At 61.8% G+C, this 22,868-nt stretch overlaps 2 protein-coding genes across 2 annotated transcripts; one reads left to right on the top strand and one right to left on the bottom strand.

Moving 5' to 3' along the window:
- Window positions 1-3,141: 3,141 nt before the first annotated feature.
- Window positions 3,142-9,400, bottom strand: PTX4 (pentraxin 4). Its single transcript, XM_059415725.1, has 3 exons — window positions 7,718-9,400; window positions 6,412-7,048; window positions 3,142-4,707 (listed from the first exon to the last, which is right to left on the bottom strand). Exons 1-3 carry the CDS (start codon window positions 7,856-7,858, stop codon window positions 4,064-4,066), a joined length of 1,422 nt encoding a protein of 473 aa, XP_059271708.1. The 5' UTR covers window positions 7,859-9,400; the 3' UTR covers window positions 3,142-4,063.
- Window positions 9,401-12,608: 3,208 nt separating this feature from the next.
- On the top strand, window positions 12,609-22,582 carry TELO2 (telomere maintenance 2). Its single transcript, XM_059415724.1, has 21 exons — window positions 12,609-12,789; window positions 13,562-13,897; window positions 14,524-14,801; window positions 15,836-15,904; window positions 16,142-16,289; window positions 16,587-16,689; window positions 16,902-16,970; window positions 17,081-17,222; window positions 17,311-17,447; window positions 17,851-17,936; window positions 18,180-18,281; window positions 18,554-18,642; window positions 18,826-18,917; window positions 19,056-19,172; window positions 19,294-19,365; window positions 20,274-20,438; window positions 20,860-20,951; window positions 21,288-21,387; window positions 21,515-21,579; window positions 21,806-21,921; window positions 22,255-22,582. The coding sequence occupies exons 2-21, from the start codon at window positions 13,563-13,565 to the stop codon at window positions 22,359-22,361; spliced, it is 2,484 nt and encodes an 827-aa protein (XP_059271707.1). The 5' UTR covers window positions 12,609-12,789; window position 13,562; the 3' UTR covers window positions 22,362-22,582.
- The last annotated feature ends 286 nt before the right edge of the window (window positions 22,583-22,868 follow it).

The raw sequence follows: 22,868 nt of genomic DNA, 5'->3' as shown, positions 1-22,868 counted from the left end.
CGCGGGGTCCTTCTGGGAGTTGTAGTGCCGCGCCCCAGTGCCGTCTGGGGCGGAGGGTGCTCCACCGCCACTCAGGTGACCAGCGGGGACCGGGTCCCCGAGAACGGAGAATGGAGCCGGGATCCGCGAGGACTGGACAGGAGGAAGGGGGAGGAAGGCGGGCAGGCTGTCCCTCCCGGAGCAGGTGGCGGCGCGGGAGGAACGACCGGTCGCAGGCGGGTCCTCCACCGTCCGGGCAGGTCCGCTGCGTGCGGACTCCGTGCGCGGTCTCGGCATCTGCCTGCACGTTACCGACAAGCGGGAAGGGGAAGAAATCATGTCTTCTATAATCATGTAGGATTTTGGAAGCCCCGCGGATGCCCCCCGGAGCCCAGGACAGGCTGAGCACCGCCTGGGCCTCCCGGGGCTTGTGCTGACGAGGACGCGCGGCTCTGGGGCATGGCGTCCCTCACCACCGGGCAATTGCACACACCCTGCTAGGCGGCTGTGCTCCGCCGCGAAGGGCCAGGACCGCCCTCCGTGATGGGGTTGAAGGGACAGGACAGCTGAAGGCTCCCGGCGGCTCCGGCCTCGCTTGGACGACTGGCAGACCTTGGGCGTGCACTGGGCTGGGTGGGGGGATTGCCCGGTTCCCTGCCCAAGGTGAACATTGTCTTGGGGTCACCGCAGGAAAAGTCCTTGTTCTCAGGAGACACGGGGCTTATGCGGGGGGATGGGCTGGGACGGGGCACCTCCACCATCATGGGGACGGGAGCCAGCGACAGAGGGGACCAGATGTGGCCGGGTGCTGACGCGGTCAGGCTAGGCCCAACCTGTATGACCACAATGTGTTCGTCTTGCAACTTCTGTTTTTTAGGTATGAAACTTGTCAAAAGAAAATAGTTTATGGGGTGTTTCAGAGGCTCTGAGGCTGAGAAAGGAATAGAGTCCCTCCCCCCACATAACTCGAAATCAGAACGAAAACCAGAATAAGAGAAGTGGGACAGGGTTTTGAATTTTCCCTACAATGACTGTGCAATGCTCTTTTGGAAATTCCGAGAACAACGTTCTTTCCAAAAAGGGTGTTTTCTCATTCGTGTCATCTGGCTTTATCCTCTCGAGTGATGGACCGGGGCAGTGTGACGGCCCCCAGTTGTGGCCTGGCACACCAGCTGTGAGGCTCAGGTGGGCTGGGGCTGGGCATGGATGCCCGACTGGACTGGAGAAGGGGTTCCTGCTGGAGGTCGGGGGGCATCTCTGTGGCCAGTCCCGAAGGCCAAAGCTGTCAGACAGATGAGGGGTCTGACTGCACTTGTGGGGGCTGAGTGGTCCTTCTGGAGGATAAACAGGCTGAGGGCATGGGGTGGGGAGGGAGAAGCCAACCCCAGCTTCTCACCAGGCCCCAGACTCTGTAGCATGAGAAGGGCACCTCAGGGTCATGCTGTCCTTACCTGGAAACACAACAGGCTCAGGTCATTGATAGGGTTTGATGGACCACAGGTGGTCAGGCTTCAGAATGCAAGGTTGGGCAGGGAGGGGGGAAACTGACCCTGTGGGGATGGCCAATTGCTCGAGTTTTGTGTTCAGACTGCCCTGCTTCAAACCGTGCATGGCTTCCCTTGTCTTGCTGGACAGACCAAATTCTCAGTGACCAGAGCTCTCCCTGAAGCTGTCTCAGCCCTGACTCCAAGCCCTTCCCCAGCCCACTCTGTCCTCCTGGAATCCCACTCCCCACAAAGCTTCCCGAGTATGAATGTGGCTTGCTGTCTCTGCCCTATTCCTGCAGCTTTAGGGTCTGTGGACTTGTAGGGGAATGCTGCTATGAATGGTGGGCCATCCTGGGTACCCCAGGTGTTAAAAGTACCCACAAGAAGGGGAGGGCCCGGAAATAGTACCCTGTGTGGTCTTTTTATGCTGGGGACCCTGCTGTCCCTTAAGAAAGAGATTACCAGTGTTCCCTAAAGCAGCATGTCATCCCAAGACCTCCGGAGAAAGTCCCAGGGGCCCAGGAAAGAAGAGCCCGAGATGGTCCCTAAAGGTGCATGTGCCCTGGGGAAGTGCAAGGGGAAGCCAAAGTCAGTGATTCAGGGAGCACCCATGGAGCCACCCAGGGGGATTTCGGTCCTAGAATGCCTCCTCTTGATCTTGACTCATGGGGAGGCAGCCACCTCGTCTGAACACCTCACAGCCCCTGATGGCTGGGACCACAGCTCTGCAGAGATGGGAGTGCCCTAGAGGACCCAGGAAGTCCTTATTTGGATAGAGCACTTCCCTCAAGGAGCAGCTTCAGGGCTGAGAGGCCAGGCCAGTCTGGCTGGCGCGAGGGTGACGTGGGGGAGGGGCTCCTGGGTGGCTCAGTCAGTTAAGCCTGAGATCTGACCATTGGTTTCAGCTCAGGTCATTATCTCAGGGTCGGGGATTGAGTGCCCCCCACCCCCAATGCATGGGGTGCTCTGCGGTGAGTCAGCTCGGGAGTCTCTTTCTCCCTCAGCCCTTCCCCAAGCTCTCATGCATGCGCACATGCGTGCTCTCTCCCAAACAAATGCATAATAAATCTTTAAAAAAACAAAACTGGGGGAGTTCTCAGGGCATATGCCTGGCTCAGCTGGTGCAGTGTGGGACTCTTGATCCCGAGGTCGTGAGCTGAAGCCCCACATTGGGTGTGGAGATTAGTTAAAAATAAAATCTTTTAAAAATAAAAAAAATAAAGCAAGGAGAGTTCTAAGAACCGAGGCTGTTTCTGAACTCGGTGATTCCCTGCCTCTCCCAGCCGTGGTGCCCCCCTTTGCCCGAGCACCCTCTCCTGTCTTCATGGCCTCCTTCCTGATTGTGTGAGCTTGTATTTGGTTCTCCCATGAGAATCCCCGATACCGTAGGGGTTCCTTTTCATCACACTGAAACGGAAGGCCCTTCTGTCGGTGCCTGATCTTCTAGGGGCCTCGCTTCAGAATTGCAAAAATAAACATTGGCAGGCAGACATCTAGCTGACACCGGCAGGGGTGGGGTGGGAACGGAGAGGGAGGCAGCTCCTCTGCAAACCGGTCTTTCTTTGAAAGTTCAGACATGAGTTCCCCACGAGACCCAGAAATTCAAGCCCCAGGCCCCCGCTCAAGGGAAACAGGAACCCATGAATGCACAAGGACTCATGTGAGAGTGCTCGAAGAGCTTTATTCACAAAAGCCAGAGACTGGAAGCAGGTGAATGGAGAGCAGTGTGGGGTCCCGGTCAGGGGGCACCGGAGCTGGGGGGGACAGGAGCGACCACTAACAGGCATGATTTGGGGGGGCATGGAAACACCTTAAAGCTAGGTTGCGGTGATGGGGGCACAGCTCTGTGAATTCACTAACAATCTCTGCACTGGACACACATCCCGGTGGCCTCCTGGCTTCTGCTCCCATAGTACCCCAACGAGGGTGCCTTGAAAGTGCTGCCTGCTATTGCTCCCGTTTGTTTCTGAATCGCTTGAATCACTTGCTCCCTTCACAGACTCCCACAGCGGCACCTTGATGGAGGCCCCGGGGGGGCGACCGGTCAAGTCGCTGGGGCTTCGGGGCAGGCAATGGATTCCTGGTCCTTTTCATGAGGGACATGGCAGCAAGGACCACCCGGGGGCTTTCCAAGCCACCTCGAGAGAGGGCCGTTCAAATGCACCCAGCCAGGTACCACGAAAACAGGGCTCTCCGTTGGCAAACCCAGCCCAGACGCGAGGCCCCCACAGAGTCCTGCCCCCCCAGGAGGGAATGACATCACAGCCCACGGGTCCTCCCACAGCCCCACTGCACCTGTCAGTCCGCTCCCTACCTCCCACATTGCCCTGCTGGGGAATAGTATAAAATCAAGACAGAAAGCGTTTGCTGTGGGGAATGCTAGGCCCACTGTGAGGAATTGTTACCCAGCCACAGACTTTTCACGGTTTCAGAGAAAGATACATTTAAAGCGTCTTGTCCACATCTCAGCTCTGCAAATCCAAATGCCCAGGGTGTCCCTCAGTGGCCCTGGACAGGGCACGTGCACTGGGGTGGCTGGGGAGGGGGTGGCTGAGGGCGGCGGAGGCTGCTCCTGTGGGGACCCAGAGCGCAGGGCCTCAGGGACAGAGCTCCAGGCAGCTGCAGTTCACCTGCTGCACAAACCCGCCTCTCCACTGGGCATCGTCCAGTGTCAGGATGGCGCCCCCTGGGACCTCCCTCCCGGTGGCCAGTTTTGCGACCTCCCCGGGGACCAGCGCCCGGTCCCATATGGCCAGGCCTGCCAGGCTCCCCACAAAGGCCTCAGAGCTGTCAAAGCCACCGCCCACACTGTCTTGCTCCTGGCCCAGCACCAGGGACCCTCCTGCAGGGATCTCATAGCCCGCCCTGAAGTGGGAGCCGGTGGCCGCGAGCCTGCGGTCCACGTGCAGCCAGTACCTGCCCAGGATGGACGTCCAGATGACACACACGTGGTGCCACTGGCCGTCCAGCAGTGGCTGCAGGGGCAGCTCCCTGAAGGCCGGGTCTCCGATCACGAAGTGGATGGCTCCCGGGGCCAGGGATTTCCCGCCGCCATGCAGCACGAGCTTGTTGTCATTCTCCTCCGTGGCATAGGACAGCAGGGTGCCCAGGCGGCCCGAGGTCGTGCGCACCCAGCTGCAGACGGACAGGGCTCGCAGACCCCACGGGAAGCCGGGGCTGAGGAAGGCGACGTTCTGGGTGGAGGCGTTGGGGAAGACCAGCACGGGGCCCACGTCACAGGCTGGAAACAGAGAGGGGAGTCAGCCCCGGCAGCACGCGGAGGCAGGGGCTGCAGACCCGGCGGGGCTGCCTCAGCACGAGCCGGGAGGCCGGCCGAGCGGGGTCCCCATGGGCCCCATGGCATGATGGGCCCATCCTGCAGGTGGGGAGACTGGGAGCCAGAGCGGTCTACGCCCCAGTGGGAGTGAGCCTGCAGGCACGGCCCCAGCTGCAGGAGCCCCACAGACTCAGGTGCTCCAAATAACATGCACTGAGTATCTTCCATTTCTGGAGGTCAAGGCCAGAGCTGGTCCCTCCGACTAAAGTCATGATGGAGGCAGCTGGCTCCAGGTGGAGGTCCCAGGGAGAATCCTTTCCTGCCCGTCAGCTTCCGGAGAAGCCCCCGCTCCGTGGCTCACGGCCCCTCCTCATCATCAAAGTACCTTCCTCTCACCTCCGTCCCTGTGGTCCCAGCTCCCTCTCTGACCTTCCGGCCTCCCCTGAGAAGACCCTGGTGTTAATCCCAGATCCCCTCCTGTCTCACAATCTGTAATCACAGCTGGAAAGTCCCCTGACCCCCCGAGGGGCTGCATCCACAGGGCCCAGGGGTCAGGATGTGAACGTGTTTGGGGCCACCCCCCTTCAGGTCAGCCTGACAGGGGGGGTCTATGGGGTGGGGTGAGGTCTGGGGTTCCGACTGGCAGGCTGGGGACCTACAGGTCTCACCTGCCACCCCACTGGACCCAAGGATGGAGGGCTCCCAGCCCCAATCTTCCCCTCAGGGGTATCTGTCGTAATCTAGGGCAGGGGGCATCCAGGTGGCTCAGTCGGTTAAGTGTCTAGCTCTTGATTTTGGCTCAGGTCATGTGATCTCAGGACTGTGGGACCGAGCCCTGGGTTGGGCTCTGAGCTCAGCATGTTGTCGGCTTGAGATTCTTGCTCAGCCCCTTCTGCCCCCTTTCTCTCTTTAAAATAACAGTCATCATCATAATAATAACATAGAGCAGGTGCCATTGGGGGTAACTGCCCCCCTGCACACACCTAGGGATATCTGCAGGCATTTTAGTTGTCAGAACTTTGGGGATCCCCATATCTTTCCCAGGGGCCCTGGTGGTCCCTCCGAGGTCAGCTGGTCAGCTCCGTCTTATTGGTGAGGCTGCCAGAGCGACCCAGAGGGAGGGGGACCCTGCTTCCGATTCCTGGGACCCCAGGGCTGGTCAGCCAGACAGAGAAGCAATCCAGTCAAAAACAAGGCAAACATGGACAGGCCTCCAGTGCATAGAGGCTGGGGCCACTGCTCAACCCCACAGCACCCGGGGCAAGGCCGCCCCGCAGTAGTGCCCAAGAAACCCTCTCCTGGGAGATCCGAGACAGCAGAGGGCCGGCTCCGCAGTGGGACCCCGCTCGGCACAAAACACCTCCCCGAGCAGCGGAGGACGTCTTGCTAACCCACCAGCCCTTGTGAGAGCGGTCATAGGAGGGAGTGGGGGACCCCCTGGGCAGCACCCGATGTCTGTGCATGTCTGCTCCAGGGCGCTGGGAAGAGCCTGCAGACAGGCCATCACCTCCCCCATGGCCCCCGTTTCTGTGGGGGGTGCCCAGGGCTGTGAAGTATCCTCTCCCCGCAGCTCGGGGGAGAAGGCTGCTCAGAAGGGACCAGAGGCCTGAGGAGGCACGAGGGAGGAGAGGGGAGGCCGACAGGGTAAGGGCAGGCTGTGGTACTCACTCTCTCCTGGTTTCTCAGGGGGCCACGCCCGCTGGCTGCCAGGGCCAGGGGGTGCCCATGTCCCTTGCGGATGGCCTGCAGAGTCCTGAGGCGGGTCACCGGTCTCAGGTGGTCTGAGCACCTGCCTCCCCCTGTGCTCCGCCGGGGAGCTGGGGCTGGGCAGCCCAGGTGGGGGGAGGGGCTGGGCCGGGGTCAGCGCCGGGGTCGCGGTGCTGGGACCTGCCCCCTGCATCCGGGCCTCGAGAGCACCCAGCCTGGCATCTTGGCCCTGCACGAGGGCCGTGAGGTGAGCCAGCGTGTCCTGCAGGGCTCTCACGGCCGGGGCCAGGCTGGAGAGGGCACCCCTCCGCGCCTCTTGGTCCTCCCTGTCCTGGGTGTGCTGCCTTTCACTCAGGGCAGCCCCCAGGGCCAGCAGCCTGGACTCCACCTTCCGGCTTCTGCGCTGCATCTTCTGCATCCGTGTCCTGAGGTGGCTCAGGTCACCCTGCACGGCAGCATGTGACTGGTTCACAGCCAGGGCCACGGCCTGGGTCTTGCAGGCCAGGCTCTGGAACCGGGCATCGACATCGTACGACAGGTTGTAGTTCCTGGCAAGGTCTTGCAGGTGGGTTAAGGTCACCTCTTGGAACCTCCGGAACTACAGAAAAGACACGCAGCAGTCACAGGGGCCTTGGGCCAGAGAGGACGCAGGACAAGCCTTCCCGCTCACGCTTCTTGGTGCCTGTCACCCCCCGGCCATGCCCCACGCTGACCGGCTCCTCAGGCAGCGGCACCAGGGCTGGGCCGATGACCACACCCAGCCCTGTGGTGGCCTTGCTCAGAGACGCGTGAGACCAGCCCAAAGTCTTTGGGGTGCACACTGTGGGGTGAGGGCTTCAGGCTCCCATCTCCCCTACACCCCCCATACCGTGCACGCCTCACCCCTGTGACACTCGGGGTCCTGCCTGAGTGGACGTAGGGCAGGGCGAGCTTCATGAGTGGTTTCTGGGGATCAAAGCGGGCAGTGCCGGCAGAGCTCCCACCCCGATGCCCAGCACGCCCCAGCACCCCTCCAGCGCCCCCTCTTGGGGCATCCCACTCCACCGCCCAGCCCGACTCCCAACCTGTCCTCCACGTCGGTTGGCTTGACTTCCTAGCAGAGCCCAGCAGCCTACTCTATGGGTGCCCCACTGCAGGGGACAGTAGTCACGGATGGAAAGAAGCCTGCGTTTCACGTCTGCATCTCCAGAGCAGGACGCTCACCGTCTGTCGCTGCGTCTGCCATAGAGCTGCACTCACAGCTGTCCCACGTGGTGGGGACACTCACCTGCTCTTCCAGCCTGCGGAGCCGCTCGAGAAATGGCTTCCTTGGCCCTGCAGGGCTGGCTCCCTGCGACAAAGCCCTGTGCAGATGCACCGGCACAAGAATAATGAGGAGAGACAGGGCCTTCCTCCGCGGGCAGCCCATCCTGTCGACGTGGAGAGGAGCCCCCGACTGAAAGGCTGTGCGCTGCTGCCCCCACCCCCCCAAGCCAGCCAGTGCGGCGGCTTTCCTTCTCCCACCCTGGCTGGGAGTCAGCTTCCTCCTGCCACCTTAATGAAAAGCATTTGCCCTCCAGTCAGTGAACTCTGGAGAGCTAGAGGTTCCCAAGGACACAAGCTTAAAACAGATGCAAACAGTTTCTCTGGAAGACAATTCTGGGTGCGAGCCCTGGCCTGGCCGGCTCAGAGCCATGCGGAGGTGATTGCTTTAGCAGGGGACACACGCACTCGGCTCCCAAAAACCAGAAGCTGAAGCAGGCTGGGGCCAGGCTGGGGCCAGGGAGCCTCTGGAGCCAAGTCCGCTGTGGGGCCCAGAGTTTGGGCCTTGCACAGAGGGGCCTGTGAAGTCTACCTCTCTCCCTCGGATAAGGCAAAGGAAATGGGGTTGGGGGCCACCTTAAATTATTCTGTGGTAGAGGTTGCATGGTGGGCTGAACGGTGGCCCCCGAAATTGTAGGTCCTCATCCTAACCCTGTGAATCCCCGTGCACCTGCAAAGGTGAGTTTATTTGGGAAGAAGTCCCTTGCAGACGTCATGAAAGGTTTCGAGAGGAGACCATGCTGAATTAGGGGGTCCTTACAAGAGACAGAAAAGACACAGGGGAGAAGGCCGTGGGAAGACCGAGGCAGAGACCGGAGCGCTGCGGGTGCAGGGAGAGCTGGATGAGGCCTGAGCGGTCTTCCCTGGAGCCTTGGGAAGGCGCAGCCTGGGACCTGCTGACCTGGGACCTCCATTGGTTACGGGTCATTGGTTGGGGCCTGGGGACACTGACTCCTTCCCTCCCTTCCCTTGGGCGGCTCTTTCCGCAGCTCCCCCTGCTCTGCCCTTGACCTGTCACTCTCCCAGGCCACAATGGATCCGTGCCTCCCGTGCAGCTCCCCTTGCCCTCTCCTGGGCCCTGGGCTCCTTCACCTTTGTCCTTCTGCTGCCATCGAAGCGGTGCCTGGGGAAGAGGAAACTTGCACGGCTGTCTAACTGACCGCCGTTTATTCTGCTCCCTCCCCGCATCATGGTCCTTGCAGCCAGCCCTGGGATGAGGTCCCCACTGGCCCCACTTCCTTAGGCCACTGGCTGTGCTCAAGCCCCACGGCTGGGCTGGTAACCCGTGACCCCCACAGGGGAGCTGAAAACAGGGTTTTTTTCTTTTGCGCGCCCATGCCCCAATGTCCTAGGGCCCTGCTCCTTCTTCCCCAGGGCTCTGAAAAAGCTTGCATTCACATGGGTGGGCCTAGGACCTGGACCTACGTTTTGGGATCCACCATTCAGCTTATTACAGAGAGCTCTGAGAGGCCAAGGGCATCCAGGGACACTGGGAAGTTGGGGCATGGCACAGGCTTAAGTGAAGGGACTCGTGTGAGTCTGGAGAGCTCCTGGGTCCCCAGAGCCTCTTTGAGCTCCTGCAGCTGGTGAAAGCTCTGTTCACCAGCCCCACCACCACAGGATGTGGTCAGCTGGCTCTCCCGCGCCCCCCTTCCCCCTGCCATGTGACTGGCCTTGAGGTCCGCCAGGGATATAATGCACACTGGATTCAGAACTTAGTACAAAAAAGGAATGCAAACCACCTCACCAGTCATCATACTTTATACGGGACTACGTGTTCAAAAGGTAACAATCTGGACTGATTGGGTTACATAAAATATATTTGCTGGGGCGCCTGGCTGGCTCAGTCGGTACAGCGCCTGACTCTTACTCTCAGGATCATGAGTTGAAGCCCCCATTGGGCATGGAGACCACTTTCAATAAAGAAACTGACTTAAAAAGAAAGAGATGAGAAAGATGCTGCATTTTGAATTGTGGGGCGCTGAGGGTTCCACCCACTTCCAGAAAGCAGCAGCCACAGCCAGACACCTGCCCCCAGGTAGGAGGAGGGACTTCTTTAACCCTGGGAAGAAGCAAGAGCCTCCCTCCGCCGCCCCCCCCCCATCTGTCAAAGCAAGTTCCCCTCATCCACATACACAGCTTCTGGCCCTTAACTGTCTCGGGCTTAATATGAAGGCTAAACTAGACATCTCTAGACACAGGGGCCTCTGACAGAAATCTGCCCAAACAGAAACACGCAGAGAGCCAAGGGAAAGCTCTGAAAGATCTTAATTACCACCCCCAGGAAGACTAGAAAAGCTTTGTGTCCGCAAGGCGGAAACGTGGATATTACGAGAAAAGGAATAATAAAAAATGAAGAAGTTGGTCCGGAAGAATGAAAACGAGGATTTTCCAAGTAAATAAGTAATTAAATCAGGACAGCTAAAAGGCCAGGCTTAAAAGAATTGCCCAGAAAGTAGGGCAAGAAGACAAAGAGATGAAAAGAGAGAGAGAGAGAAAGAAAACAAGCCCTTCAAGGTCAATCCAATGAAAAGCGAGTACAGAGAGTGAGACTGAAGAAAATAGGGGGGCGACTGGGGGGGCTCAGTCATTAAGTGTCTGCCTTTGGCTTGGGTCATGATCCCTGGGTCCTGGGATTGAGCTCCACATCAGGTTTTCTGCTGAGCTGGACGCCTGCTTCTCCCTCTCACCCTCCCCCTGCTTGTGTTGCCCCTCTCACTGTGTCTCTCTCTGTCAAATAAATGAGATCTTTTTTTTAAAAAAGATTAAAAAAAAAACTTTAAAAAAAAAACTTAAAACTTTTTTTAAAAAAAGATCTTATTTATTTATTTGAGAAAGAGAGAGAGAGTCACAAGCAGGCAGAGAGGCAGGCAGAGAGAGAGGAGGAAGCAGGCTCCCCGCTAAGCAGAGAGCCCGCTGCGGGGCTGGATCCCAGGACCCCGAGATCATGACCTGAGCTGAAGGCAGAGGCTTAACCCACTGAGCCACCCAGGCACCCGAATAAGTAAAATCTTAAAAAAAAAAAGAAAAGAAAAGAAAATGGGAAGATAGTCTGGGAAGGTGTCACAGTCAAGAGCATCTGTCAGTCTCAAGACTGTGTGTCAGAGAGGCCAGGTGTGTCATCAAGTGTCAGAACCCTGTGGATGAGGAGAGGATTCTAGAAGTGTCTTAGGAGGAAAAACCTGGTCAATGGGAAAGACTAAGACTCTCCTTAGAGAACTAAATGCTGGCCAGCTGCCAAAAACAGAGGGGCGGGGTGTCTGGTTAAACCTCTGCCTTTGCTCATGATTTCAGGTTCCTGGGATTGAGTCCCATGTCAGGCTCCCTGCTTAGTGGGAAGTCTGCTTCTCCCTCTGCCTGCTGCTCCCCCTGCTTGTGTTTTCTCTCTCTGTCAAATAAATAAAATCTTTGTTGGGGCACCTGGGTGGCTCCGTGGGTTACACCCTCTGCCTTCGGCTCAAGTCATGATCTCAGAGTCCTGGGATCGAGCCCCCCATTGGGCTCTCTGCTCTGCAGGGAGCCTGCTTCCCCCTCTCTCTCTGCCTGCCTCTCCGCCTACTTGTGATCTCTGTCAAATAAATAATAGAATCTTAAAAAAAAAAAAAACAAATAAAATCTTTGAAATAAAATAAACACAAAAAAATTCAACCAACCAACCCAGAGGAACAAACCTTCACATGCCCGAGTGAGTGAAATTTATTTTCACTTAAAATTGTCCATCAGGCTCAAACGTGAACCTGCCTGGCGCAAAGAGCAAACGCACTTTTCACACACGTGAAGGCCGGAGAGGTTTGTGTCCCGCGGCAGGAGGCGCCTAGCAGCCTGACAGGCCTGCTGGAAACACGGGAGTCAAGGTCGAGAGAAGCTGCTGTATGTAGCAAGTGGAGAGCGAGGCTCCAACTCAGGGGCGGTCGGGGCGGAGGCCCGCAGTCCCAGGAAGGCGTCCTCCGGGACTCCGCGCAGCCTGGCCCAGCCCATGTCCCCGCCGTCAGCCCCGCTCCGCCGGGCACCGGGCCAGCGCTCCGACCCGCCCACACCCGGGCTGCACCTGCCGCGCACCTGCGCTCCCTGCGCCCGCAGCTGCCCGCTCCCGCGCGTCTCCCGCCCGCGCCCAGGGCGGGAATTCCAAAACCAGACTCCAGAGCCGGCCGCCTTCTCTTTCGAAAGATCCGATCTGAGCGCGCGCGAGAGCGAGAGGCGCGCCCGCGCGAGCCGGGGACGGGCAGAGGCGCACGAGGAGAGAACCGAGAGTCTCCAGCCCGCTCCCGGCCGGCCAGCGCGGAGCCGCAGCCGGGGCCCAAACCCACGACCCCGGCCCCAACCGAGAGTTCCGCGCTCCACCGGCTGCGCCACGCAGGAGCCCCTGCCCAGTTTTTCCCATCATACACGTCCCGCCGGCACTCCGTTTGTGTCCCTAATTCGGGAGCGGGGACTCTCGGCCTCACGGTCCGCCCCGAGCAGGGCTTGGGGTGCGCAGTGGGCATTTAAACGGTGCGCGCCGAGAGAAGGCCTGCTTCCCGGGCGTCGCCTAGGGCAGTCGAGGCTGAACCGGCGCCTCTCGGAGGCCTTCGCAGATCGCACCCGACGCTGCCCATCGCACGTGCGCCGGGGTGAAGAGCGGCCCTTGGAAAGCGGCCACCGAGGAACCGGATTTCGGCCCACGGACCCGGCCACCTGCGCTGGCGACCCCGGCGTGGAACGCCCCTTTCCCTGGCGGCCCCGCCCATCGGGGGGGGGTCCCGCCCACCAGGGCCACGCCCCCGCTAGGCGCAGGCGCAGATGCGGCCGCTCGTCGCCTTGCCTCTTCCGGGCTGCCGGCGCTGCGGCAGATTCGTCGCGACCTGCCCGCGGGGACCGGCCCCACAGACTCGGCAAACTCAGCGGCATTTCTGCTGCTCGTGCTCCGCGGCCTCACGCTCTAGGCCGGGAACCGCACGCGGAGCTGGGCCTCCGCGACCGTGGCGAATCGGCGGATGGGTGGCCGCGGCGGGGCGGGCCGTGAGCGCGCCGGGGAGGCTCTGGGACAGGACCGAGCGGGTGCGCGCCTCCCGAGACCCCCCCCCCCCCGGCCCCCCGGCCCCCGCCCCCCCCCGGGCCCCCCCCCCCCCCCCCCCCCCCCCCGCCCTCGCCCGCCCCGGAGACCGCTCTCCCGTCCCCCAGGCCCCCTGCCGGCTCCACGAGGCCCCTTCCCGCCACGCCACGATGTGGGCTCCGGGCGCACGCTGGGCAAGGGAGCGTTGGGTGGGTTGGTCGCGGCACAGACCGCGTAGACCCGGCTGGGTGGGGAGGCGGCTCGTGGGGGCCCTTCTCATGCGGCCTTATCCAGTGTCCGGGTGCACTGGTGATAGATGCCCACCTAATGATACTCAACCCTGCAGGGGCCCGCGACCCCAAATACTAGCAGAGATAATTCTGTTTTCTGGGGGAGAAGTGATAGGAGGCCAGTGGTCCGGGGTCCGCCAGCCTCAGCACAGCCCACCTTTGAGTTTGGACTAGTCTCTGCTCTGGGTGCTGTCCTGCCCAGATGGGGTGTTGACCAGCATCCCTGGCCTCTACCACCCACTCCCTAGGTACCAGCAGCACCCCCACTTGTGTCCCAGGGGCACAGTGCCCTACTGTGGAGGGTACCCAGCTGTGAACCGACTTGGAAGATGCTGCAGGGGGAGGGTACTGCTGGGCAACAGCAGGAGTCAGGAGAGATGGGGGCCGGTTCTGAGAGCATGTGAAACACACTTCTTGTCTGAGACCGGCCCTGTGTGGGTGCCAAGGGCTCCGTGGACTTCTCACGGGCTTGTCCTGTGGCCTCCAGGATGGATCCGGCGCGGTCTGCCGTCCTGCTCACTGTCCAGGAAGCCCTTCACAACCTTTCCACTTCTGAGGATGGTGGCCACATCCTTTCCACCCTGGGGGCCCTGAAGCGGTATCTCCAGGGAGCGGAGAACCCAGCCCTTCCCGGGGAGCAGGAGGAGTTCGCCAGGATGCACTTCTCCGCCGTCCTCAGATGTCTTGTGGGCAGGCTGAGCCCAGGCTGGCTGGGGCTTCTGCCCGACGGCCAGTTGGAGGACCTGTGGGCCAGCTTCTTCCTGGAGGGTCCTGCTGACCAAGCCTTCCTGGTGCTGATGGAGTCCATCGAGGGTGCTGCTGGGTGAGTGGGGTCTGATGATAGAGTCACTTGTAATGTCCGAAGAAGGAGTGTAGCCTGAAGGATTGCAAAACAGCAGGTTGTCCGGCTTCTCTGACAATGTGGTGTCCTGAAAGGTGAGAGACTAGAACACGTGCCCAGCAGAGCGTCTGAAAATTTAAGGCGGTTTGTGTTAATCTCCTTTGCAGTCCTTGCTCTGGGTCCCGCCACACTGGTGACAGGAGGGCGCATTCCCATCCCGAAGGCTTAGGCAGTGGGTTGGCTCCAGGCTGGGGTGACATCGGTAGGCAGTGGGCGTCCTCGCGGGGCCCTTTGCTCTGCAGTGAGGGCCCCCCAGACCCTGCAACGCACCTGTGGGGACACCTAGCTCACAGCGGTTCCCAGACTCCGTGTCAGAGCACGAGACCGTCCTGCTACATGGCCACTGTGCTCTGACGCAACTGGGTTGCGGGTTGCTGCCGTAAAGCGCAGGGTCAGCGTGGAGCAGGAGAGGACAGTGGCAGTGTCCGGCGACTCCACGGTGGGGAATAGGCACTGGGCCCCGCGGGCGTGCACGCCCCGCCCGTGACCGGCGGCTTGGCAGGGATGGGGGCTCACGTCTCTGCCCATCACTCCTGCTCTCGCTGCAGCCCGAGTTTCCATCTGATGAAGGTGGCGCAGCTGCTGGCCAGGTTCCTGAGCATGGACAGGATGGCTGCTGTGATGGAGGGCCAGTGTCGGCCGCCGGCAGAGCCGGCCTTCCCCCTGCTCCAGGAGACGCTCCTCACCAAGGTGGTGGGCTTGCCCGACCAGCTGGGCAACCGTCTGCAGCGGGAGAACCTGGAGGCCTTCCTCCCCCAGAATTACTTCCCACTGCTCGGCGAGGAGATCATGCGGGCGCTGCAGGCAGTGGTGGACTCCCTCCGAGGTGCGGGCCCCCCACATTATCCCTCCAGCCATCTTCTCTGGTCACCATCCCGTCCTTCCCTCCTGCCCCCGGCTTCTCACAGCTCCTGGGGACTTGGGATTCTCTGGGTGATGCCAGTGGCAGGTCAGTTGTCTCCTCTTGGGGCGTGATCGCCCGCACACTGAGCTGCACCCACTTCTTGGCTTACTGGCCCTGAAGACAGCGCTGACCTTGACTCCTTTAGCTCCTGGTTGCACGCACTGGGGGGGCTGTCCAGATGGGGCTGCTCACCGCTGGGGCCTTCACTGAGCATCTTAAAGACCACATCGCTTGGTCTCCGCTGCTCTAGTCAAGCCTGGAGTCTGCACCACTCGCTGTTCTCCTGTCACGGGGCGCACACAGGGTCCCACCAAGACTGTGGCGTGGGTGCCCTTCCCACGCGCTCACGTTATCTGTAGAGGGTGCGGAGCCAGGCGGAGGCGGGACACGCTGGCATCCTCCCAGCCCATGGGCTCTGTCTGGCTCAGCCAGGCTGCCCGCGCTCCTGCGCTGTGCTAGGAGGAGCCGCCAGCACGTTCTGACTGCGTCTGCTTCTGTGGGGGGCTGTGTCCACCTCGTCCTTGCAGGATCTCAGCCGCCGCTCGCAAGGCGGCTGGTGCTTCTGTCTGTCGTGCACATCTTGACTGTCTCCCGCTGGGCCCCGCCATCCGGGTGCTTCTGGTGGGTTGGTGGGCCTGTCCTCCCCTTGTCCCCATGACCCATTTCCTGCCCTTGGTGCCCGCTCCGCCCCGTGCCCCCACACTGGTCTGTACTGCGTGGGGTCATCGCAGGTGATGAGGCAAGCGGGGGCGTGGAAGGCTTTCGGGAGCTATGCTGGGTGCTTCTAGCTAGAGACGGTGCTCCTCAGAGTTCAGGCGGAACTAGATGGAGAGGAGTGGTGCGTCTATGAGGCAGAGATGGCTGTCCAGAGTGGGGTCTGCTCCTCCCCAGTCCGGGGTTGTCTCATGGTCTCACCGCTGCCCTGCTTTAAAATCCCACTTTCCTTCTTGTCGCAGGTGGCTGGGACTGCTCCATCTCCTTCCTGTCTCGGGTGCTCGGGAAAGCCTGCGTCCACGGGAGACAGAGTGAGTGGTTCCTGGCCCAGGAGGAGCCCTTGCCCTTTCTGGACGTCTCCCCATCCCTCCTGCCGCCATCCGCAGCAGGGGTGGATAGCACACTTCCCTTGTGGAGGGCGGTCCCCTCGCCTGGGGAACCTGGGCCTGCTACCCACCCCGGCCCCCAGCAGGGGCCGGGCTGGCGGGCCAGTGGACCATGTGTGCCACACGGCCCCGAGCTCAGGGCCTCCATGTGCGTCCCCTCAGAGGAGATCCTGGGCGTGCTGGTGCCACGGCTGACGGCGCTCAGCGAGGGCAGCTGCCTCTGGCAGAGGGTCTGCTGGCGCCTGGTGGAGAGTGTGCCCGACCGGGCCATGGAGGCTCTGCTCATGGGACTGGTGGAGGTCGCTGCAGGGTAAGGAGCCAGGAGTGCAGGAGGCAGGGCCTCCAGGGATGGCAAGTGTCCTGTTCTCTCGTGTGTATTCTGAGCTCATGCGGAGAGCTGCTGCCTCTTTCGTCACCCTGACGAGACGTGGCCAGAGCAGGGAAGGACATCCTTTAGTGTTGACGCGCTGGGCTGTTCCCGGGAAGAAGGGGCACTGGGCGCGACTCAGAGCTGGGGCACAGGCCCTGGGCCCCCAGTGGTTAGCACGGAGCTGGGGAGGGCTGGAGTGCACGCTTTTCTCTGTCTCCCCCCGACTGTGCCTCACAGGCCTGAAGTCCTCTCGCGGCTGTTGGGGAACCTGGTGGTGAAGAGTAGGAAGGCCCGGTTTGTGATGACCCGAAAGATTCTGTTCCTCCAGCACCGACACTCGGTGAGGCTGTGGTGAGGGTATGGGCTGAGTGCCGCCCCGGGGCCCTGAAGTGACCGCAGCAGGTGGAGCTGAGCTCAGTCACCCAGAAAACACTGCTGAGCCTCAGCCCAGCCCCACTTTTGCTCGGGGACCCCTGGCCGGACGGGCCTCAGCTTGTCACATGGGCAGCTGACATCTGCGCAGCAGACAGTGACGCCCGGCCCATGTCTCAGACGCCCACGCTGCAGAGCCTGCTGGGGTACTTGGCCATGGACAGCCAGCGGCGCCCGCTCCTTGTGCAGGTATGCGTGGTACCCCCACCCCTGATGCTCTGGTCCGGGCCAGAGGTGCCAGCAAGAGGCCCTCCTGGCCTGGCGGTAGAGCTGTCTGACGGCGCCGTGCCGCCTGCCAGGTGTTGAGGGAGCTCCTGGAGACGTGGGGCAGCAGCAGTGCCGTGCGCCACACGCCCCTCCCACAGCAGCGCTACGTCAGCACAGCCCTGCTCATCTGCCTGGTGCACCTGGGGGAGGCTGAGCTCCGGGATAGCCGAGACGGTGAGCAGGCGGCCAGGCGCCCCGTCCCATCCCCGGGCCTGGCCCCACGCGCCCCCGGCGCTCAGCGTGTGGCCGTTGGTGCTTCCAGAGTTGCTGGCGAGCCTCATGGCGGGAGTGAAGAATCGTCTGGACAGCAGCCTGCCGGCTGTGCGCCGTCTGGGCATGATCGTGGCTGAGGTGGCCAGTGCCCGGATCCACCCCGAGGGGCCTCGCCTGAGGTTCCAGGTGAACAAGGGCTGCACCCTTGGTGTTTCCCCGTCCCCACCTCACCTCGCCTTCCCTGGTCTGGGTCCATAGATCTGCGTGTTGGTGTGGAGTTGAGGGCCCCAACCCCGAGGGGAGGGGGATAGCCTCCGAGCAGCTGCCTTAACACTTGCCCCCAGGAGGATTCCCTGGGGCGTCTGAAAGCGTCCTCTCTGGACAGGCTCAGGCATGGTAGACAGGCGTCCCATCCCCTCCACCTCTAAAAGCCTCCAGGATGTCCTTGGGGATGCCAGCCACTCTGGAGGGTGGGCTGCCCACTGCCCTGTGGAGACTTGCATGGTTGCAGGCAGTGATGGAGGCTCCCGGGGCCACGGGCCGCCCTCTGGCACCCTCCCCTGCCGGCCCCAGCCTGTGTGTATTGCAGTATGAAGAGGACGAGCTGAGCCGAGAGCTGCTGGCCCTGGCGGCACCCCTGCCTGGGGCTGACAGCCCCGCGGAGGCGGACGCGAGGTGAGGGTCTCCGTGCCCCGTGGTCCCCGAACTCTGGGAATGGTTGGCTGAGCAGGGCCCATTCCTGCACACATGCTACTTCCTTACCTTGTCATGCTGGACTCCACTTGCTGAGACACCAGGAAAGAAATGCCGGGCGGCGGCAGGGAGAGCACTTCCCCGGCAAGGTGGTTTCTGGGGCCAGAAACTTGGGTGTGACCTCCCAGGAACCTCCCTGAAGGGTTCCTTTTTTGTTCTCCGAAGCCCCAGTGTGGCTCCAGTGGCTGCAGAAAACCCTGACAGAGGGAATGCAGATGGTGGTGTCCCCCAGGCCCAGCTGGAGGGCTCAGGCTCTGACCTGGACAGGTAGGGGCTGGTCTCAGGTGGAAACTGCAGAGGTGGGGGGCAGCTCCATGCTGGCATCAGAGCCCCACACACATGCACGTGGGAGCAGCACCCATGCTGTCTGGAGGCTGTGGATCAGCCTCGCAGCACTGCTCTCCTGGGGCACCCTAGGAAAATCTGTTATTCCTGAGGCTTCAGGGACTGGGGGTGACTGCTGGTGGCTCAGGAGCACGGCCTGCCTGTTGCCTGCTCCTGGGTGACGGGGTGGCCCCGTGGTCTCGGCTGCTTCCCAGTGATGATGAGCTTGTCCCGTATGACATGTCGGGGGACCAAGAGCTGAAGAGTGGGAAGGCGCCTGCCTACGTCCGGGACTGCGTGGAAGGTGGGCCTTTTCCCCATCGGACGCCCCGCTCGCACCTGCCCTGGGGTGGCTGAACCATGGGAAGTGCCCTGCCCAGGTCCCAGGACTTTTCTGCTTCCGCCCAGCGCCCCGACTCTGGCTGTAGGCTCCGCCTCACATGAGGTCAGGGCTGAGGACCAGCGCTGGCCCATCTGTTCTATGTAGCCCTGACCTCGTCTGAGGACTGGGAGCGCTGGGAGGCGGCCCTGCGAGCCCTCGAGGGGCTGATTCTCAGGAGCCCAGCTGCTGTTCGTGAGGTAAGCGGGACAGGTGATGTCGAGGGTGGGGTGGGTGTTGGTCCAGGAGGCCCGTGCATGGCTGGGATGGGGAGGTGGAGGGCTGTGGGGGACCAGAGCAGGTTGGGGGCTGAGGCACGCCAAGCCCTGTGCCTGCAGGTGAGTGTGGAGCTGGCCAAGGTGCTGCTGCACCTGGAGGAGAAGACAAGTGTGGTGGGCTTTGAGGGACTGCGCCAGCGAGCCCTGGTGGCCGTCGTGGTCACAGATCCGGCTCCGGTGAGTCACAGGGGTGGGGCGAGGTGGGGCGGTGCTGTGGTCCTGCCACCCAGGCAGCATCTGCACGGGGGCCCTAGCCCTGGGTGGCGGGCCCCAGCGGCCTCTTGTGTGCCCTGCTTAGGTAGCAGAGTATCTGACCTCACAGTTCTATGCCGTCAACTTCAGCCTCCGGCAGCGCATGGACATCCTGGACGTAAGTGCCCGCGCCTTCTGTCCGCTTGTCAGGCCCAGGATGCCCTCAGGAAGGGCGGGGAGCACGTACTTGCCAAAAGCTACCTGACCAGGACCTTCCCAGCTTCCTTGTGGCTGGACTGGAGGGGCTGGGACTGGTGCCCATCTGGGGTTTCTTGGCAGCGCGTGGGCTTAGTGGAGGCTGCGCCCTTTATCTTAAACAAAAGCTTTACTGAGAGACAGTTCTGTGCAGCACTTCTCTTCAAGTGAGCAAATGGGGTCTGTGCATACCATGCACCGCTACTCGGCCTCACAGGGAAAGCAGTTCTAACGGCCGCCATGGCGTGGAAGCACCTACCGGAGATGGAGATGGTGGTGGTGGTGGCCAGGCAACGTGAGCTCACTGGCCCTGAACTGCATAGTCACCACGGTCACGGCTCTGAACAGGGTCACCATCTCTATGCTGGCCGCTCGGTGGCATTTGTGGCCTTCACAGTGGCGTGTGACCTTTGGCATCCTGCGTCACCCTCAGAGGAATGGCCGTTAGCGTGCCCTGCCCGGCCTGGGGCCTGCCACCACCAGGCTGCTGTCTGTGGCCTTGACTGCCGGGGCGTCCTGCATGTGTTCCGGGGCCGATCCGTGTGCAGTCTGGGTCAGAGCCTCATTCTTTTTCCCAGGTGTCTGGGCACCAGATGGGACGAGGTCCGGGAATAGAAGGGCGCCGGGTGTGGAGCAAGGCCACCGGGCTGTTGCCAGGGAGCACGTCCAGCTTTCTCTCCTTTCCTCCACATGTGTAGTGATGCCGGGATACTCAGAACAACGTTTTGTGTGGCCCCCCGCCAAGTGTCCTCCAGCACAGCTTGTGGGGGCCAACGGCGCAGAGGGCTCGAGGGCACTCAGTTTACCTCGAGGGTCTTCCCTCTCCTCTAGGTTCTGACTCTGGCTGCCCAGGAGCTGTCTCGGCCTGGGCGCCTCCCCAAGGCTCCCCAGTGTGGCTCCCCGAGTCCCAGCTCCCAGCCCAGCAGCACCCCGGCTCCCGCCTGGCAGGCGGTCGTGGAGGAACGGATCAGAAACAAGACCCGGCGGTTCTCTCAGGTTAGCCGGGACCTGGGCCAGGTCCTCGTGGGTGGGACCTAAGTAGGTGCCAAGTGGTCCATGGCCTCTAGGCGCTGCCAGCACGGAGGTGCGGGGGGTGGCAGCTGATTTAGGACCAGGACAGCGCCAGTGCTAGTGTTCTGTGACGGGAGTCTGTGGTACAGACTGAGTGAAGGACACGTGCTATAGGGCATCCAAGTGACATGGTTTTAAGACGGGACTGTGACATGCTTGTGAAGGCAGCCCGAGGAATCCTGCATCAGCAAGAAGGGACCTGGCATGTGCTGAGCCATTGGGTCCCTTGGGTGGGAGCTGTCATGGGGCAGGAGCTGCTCCCCACCATGGCGCACAGGACAGGTCCTGCAGCAGGAGTCCTGCACGGGGGAGGGGCAGTGGCATTCTGAGCGCCGTCTGTTTGCAGGGCTCTGCCCGGCGGGGACCGGACGCTCGCCCCAACGAATTTAACTTGGTGGCTGGCTACTTCTTCTTCCCACTCCTTCGGCACTTTGACAGGTGAGCAGGAGGTCTGCAAGCCCTCGGGGACAGGCGGCTTCCTAGCGTGGGGTCTGCAGTCCTCCAGCACGGAGGCAACCTGGGCTGGGGCTGTGTGCAGCTCTGTGAGGTGTCCTGTGTGGTGGTCTCCCAGGTGCCCGATTCTGGTGGGCGGGGCTGGAGCCAACTCTGGTGCCTCAGTACCCCACCTGCTCTGCACCTGCCCAGCACCTTCCCCTCGTGACTCTGGGTGCCGCGTGGGGACAGGCAATGAGGAGGAGCTTCCGGGGCCCTCCGTGTCCCTCGGTGGTCCAGGGGTTTGGGGAGCCTGCTTGGTCACTGGATTCTGTGTTTTAGGCCTCTGGTGACCTTTGACCTTTTGGGAGAGGATCAACTGGTTCTTGGGAGATTGGTCCACACCTTAGGGGCCCTGATGTACCTGGCGGTGAACACCACGGTGAGTGGGAGGTGGGAGCTGCTGCCTGTCCCCACATAAGCCCTCACCTTGGATCTAAGCATAGGGTCAAAGGTGGGGATTGCTTCTGCCTGCCAGGGCCCCTGCCCACTGGTCTGTGCGGTTTCAGGTGGCTGTGGCCATGGGCAAGGCCCTCTTGGAGTTCGTGTGGACTCTTCGCTTCCATGGTGATGCGTGAGTGGCCATGGGGCTGAGGGCAGTGGTGCCATGTCCTGCTGTGACGTGGACAGGTGGGGGTGGGGGGTGGTCCTAACTTGGCCTGACCCTTTCTAAGCAGGAAGGGGCAGGAGGGGGTCGAGTGTGCTTTGGTTGCCCATCGGTCTGCTGTACCCCGAGGAGGAGTGGGGTCTCCCTGGCCTGGGGTTCCATCAGGACTCAGCCTTCTATCCTCCCTTGGCAGCTTCGTGCGCCAGGGCCTTCTGTCTGCGGTCTCCTCCGTCCTGCTCAGCGTTCCAGCCGAGCGGCTGCTGGCTGACCTGCCTGATGAGCTGCTGGAAGCCCGGCCCTGGCTAGCAGGTGAGCACCAGGCCCCCAGGGACAGCTCTGGGCCTCGTGCTACAGGTTCAGTGGCATCCTGTGTCCCGGGACGGGTCCCGTGGAGACAGTGGTGTCTGTTTCATCCTGCTGCCTCCCTGCCACCATTGCCCCAGGAGAGTGGGGCCTACCCCCACATGGGGATGGAGCAGAGGCCTTTGCTGGGGTCTGAGGTGCTGCTGTCTCATGGGGAGGGTTGGGGGGGAAGGCTGGGCCCCACGGGGGCTTGTGTGGGAAGACCTCCCCGAGAGAAAACCGCAGGGGGCTGGCGCGCGCAGCTGGGTGACACTGCCGCCGTGCGTGCTCTCTTGGCAGACGTGGCAGAGCAGGACCCCGACGAGGACTGCAGGCTGCTGGCGGTGAGAGCGCTGCTGCTTCTGGAGAAGCTCAGACACACACTTGTCCCGCCGGCTCCTCCGTAGTCCGCCCCCGTGCTCCGCCAGCCGTCCACGCGGGCCCTCAGGTGCTGCCCCCATGGACAGGGGCACCTGCACATGGACCGGGGGTCCTGAGGAGGGAGGGAGCTGCTGGGGCCCCTGAGGGCTGATTGTCAACCTGTCCCCAAGCCCTTTCCTCATCTGAACACAGAAGACTTTTAAAAAACTACAAAAAGGAAAAATAAAAAGGAGCTGTGGGTGTTCAAGCCCAGGCCGCATGGCTCTCATTGCTCGGGCAGGGTGTAGTGCTCCATGGGCCCAAGGTTGTCCTTCCTGCACTGACATGCCCCAAGGCCATCCCCTCACCGGGGGAGCTGGTGACAGAGCTGTGTGGGGCTGCCTCCTGGAAGGAACCCACCCCACACTGGCCACCGTGTCACCAGGGCAAGGCCACCCCCATGTCCATTCCAATGGACACCAGGCCCCATGGTCAGGGACGGCGTGTCCTGTTGGAATCATTCAGTCGTGCTCTCCAGCGACTCCCCTGCGTGC

The sequence above is a fragment of the Mustela nigripes genome, chromosome 11 (assembly GCF_022355385.1).
Source record: "Mustela nigripes isolate SB6536 chromosome 11, MUSNIG.SB6536, whole genome shotgun sequence".
NCBI classification, from domain to species: domain Eukaryota; kingdom Metazoa; phylum Chordata; class Mammalia; order Carnivora; family Mustelidae; genus Mustela; species Mustela nigripes.
Note: the sequence above shows the minus strand (reverse complement) of the source record. Positions and strands in the feature narration are given on the sequence as shown.

Coding starts and splice junctions, on each gene's coding strand:
- PTX4 (XM_059415725.1), bottom strand. CDS start 7,858: ATGGGCTGCCCGCGGAGGAAGGCCCTGTCTCTCCTCATTATTCTTGTG. Junction 7,049..7,717: donor TCCGCAGGCTGGAAGAGCAG/GTGAGTGTCCCC, acceptor TCTTTTCTGTAG/TTCCGGAGGTTCCAAGAGGT. Junction 4,708..6,411: donor CCCTGAGAAACCAGGAGAGA/GTGAGTACCACA, acceptor CTCTGTTTCCAG/CCTGTGACGTGGGCCCCGTG.
- TELO2 (XM_059415724.1), top strand. CDS start 13,563: ATGGATCCGGCGCGGTCTGCCGTCCTGCTCACTGTCCAGGAAGCCCTT. Junction 16,290..16,586: donor CTGGTGGAGGTCGCTGCAGG/GTAAGGAGCCAG, acceptor TGTGCCTCACAG/GCCTGAAGTCCTCTCGCGGC. Junction 21,922..22,254: donor AGCCCGGCCCTGGCTAGCAG/GTGAGCACCAGG, acceptor CTCTCTTGGCAG/ACGTGGCAGAGCAGGACCCC.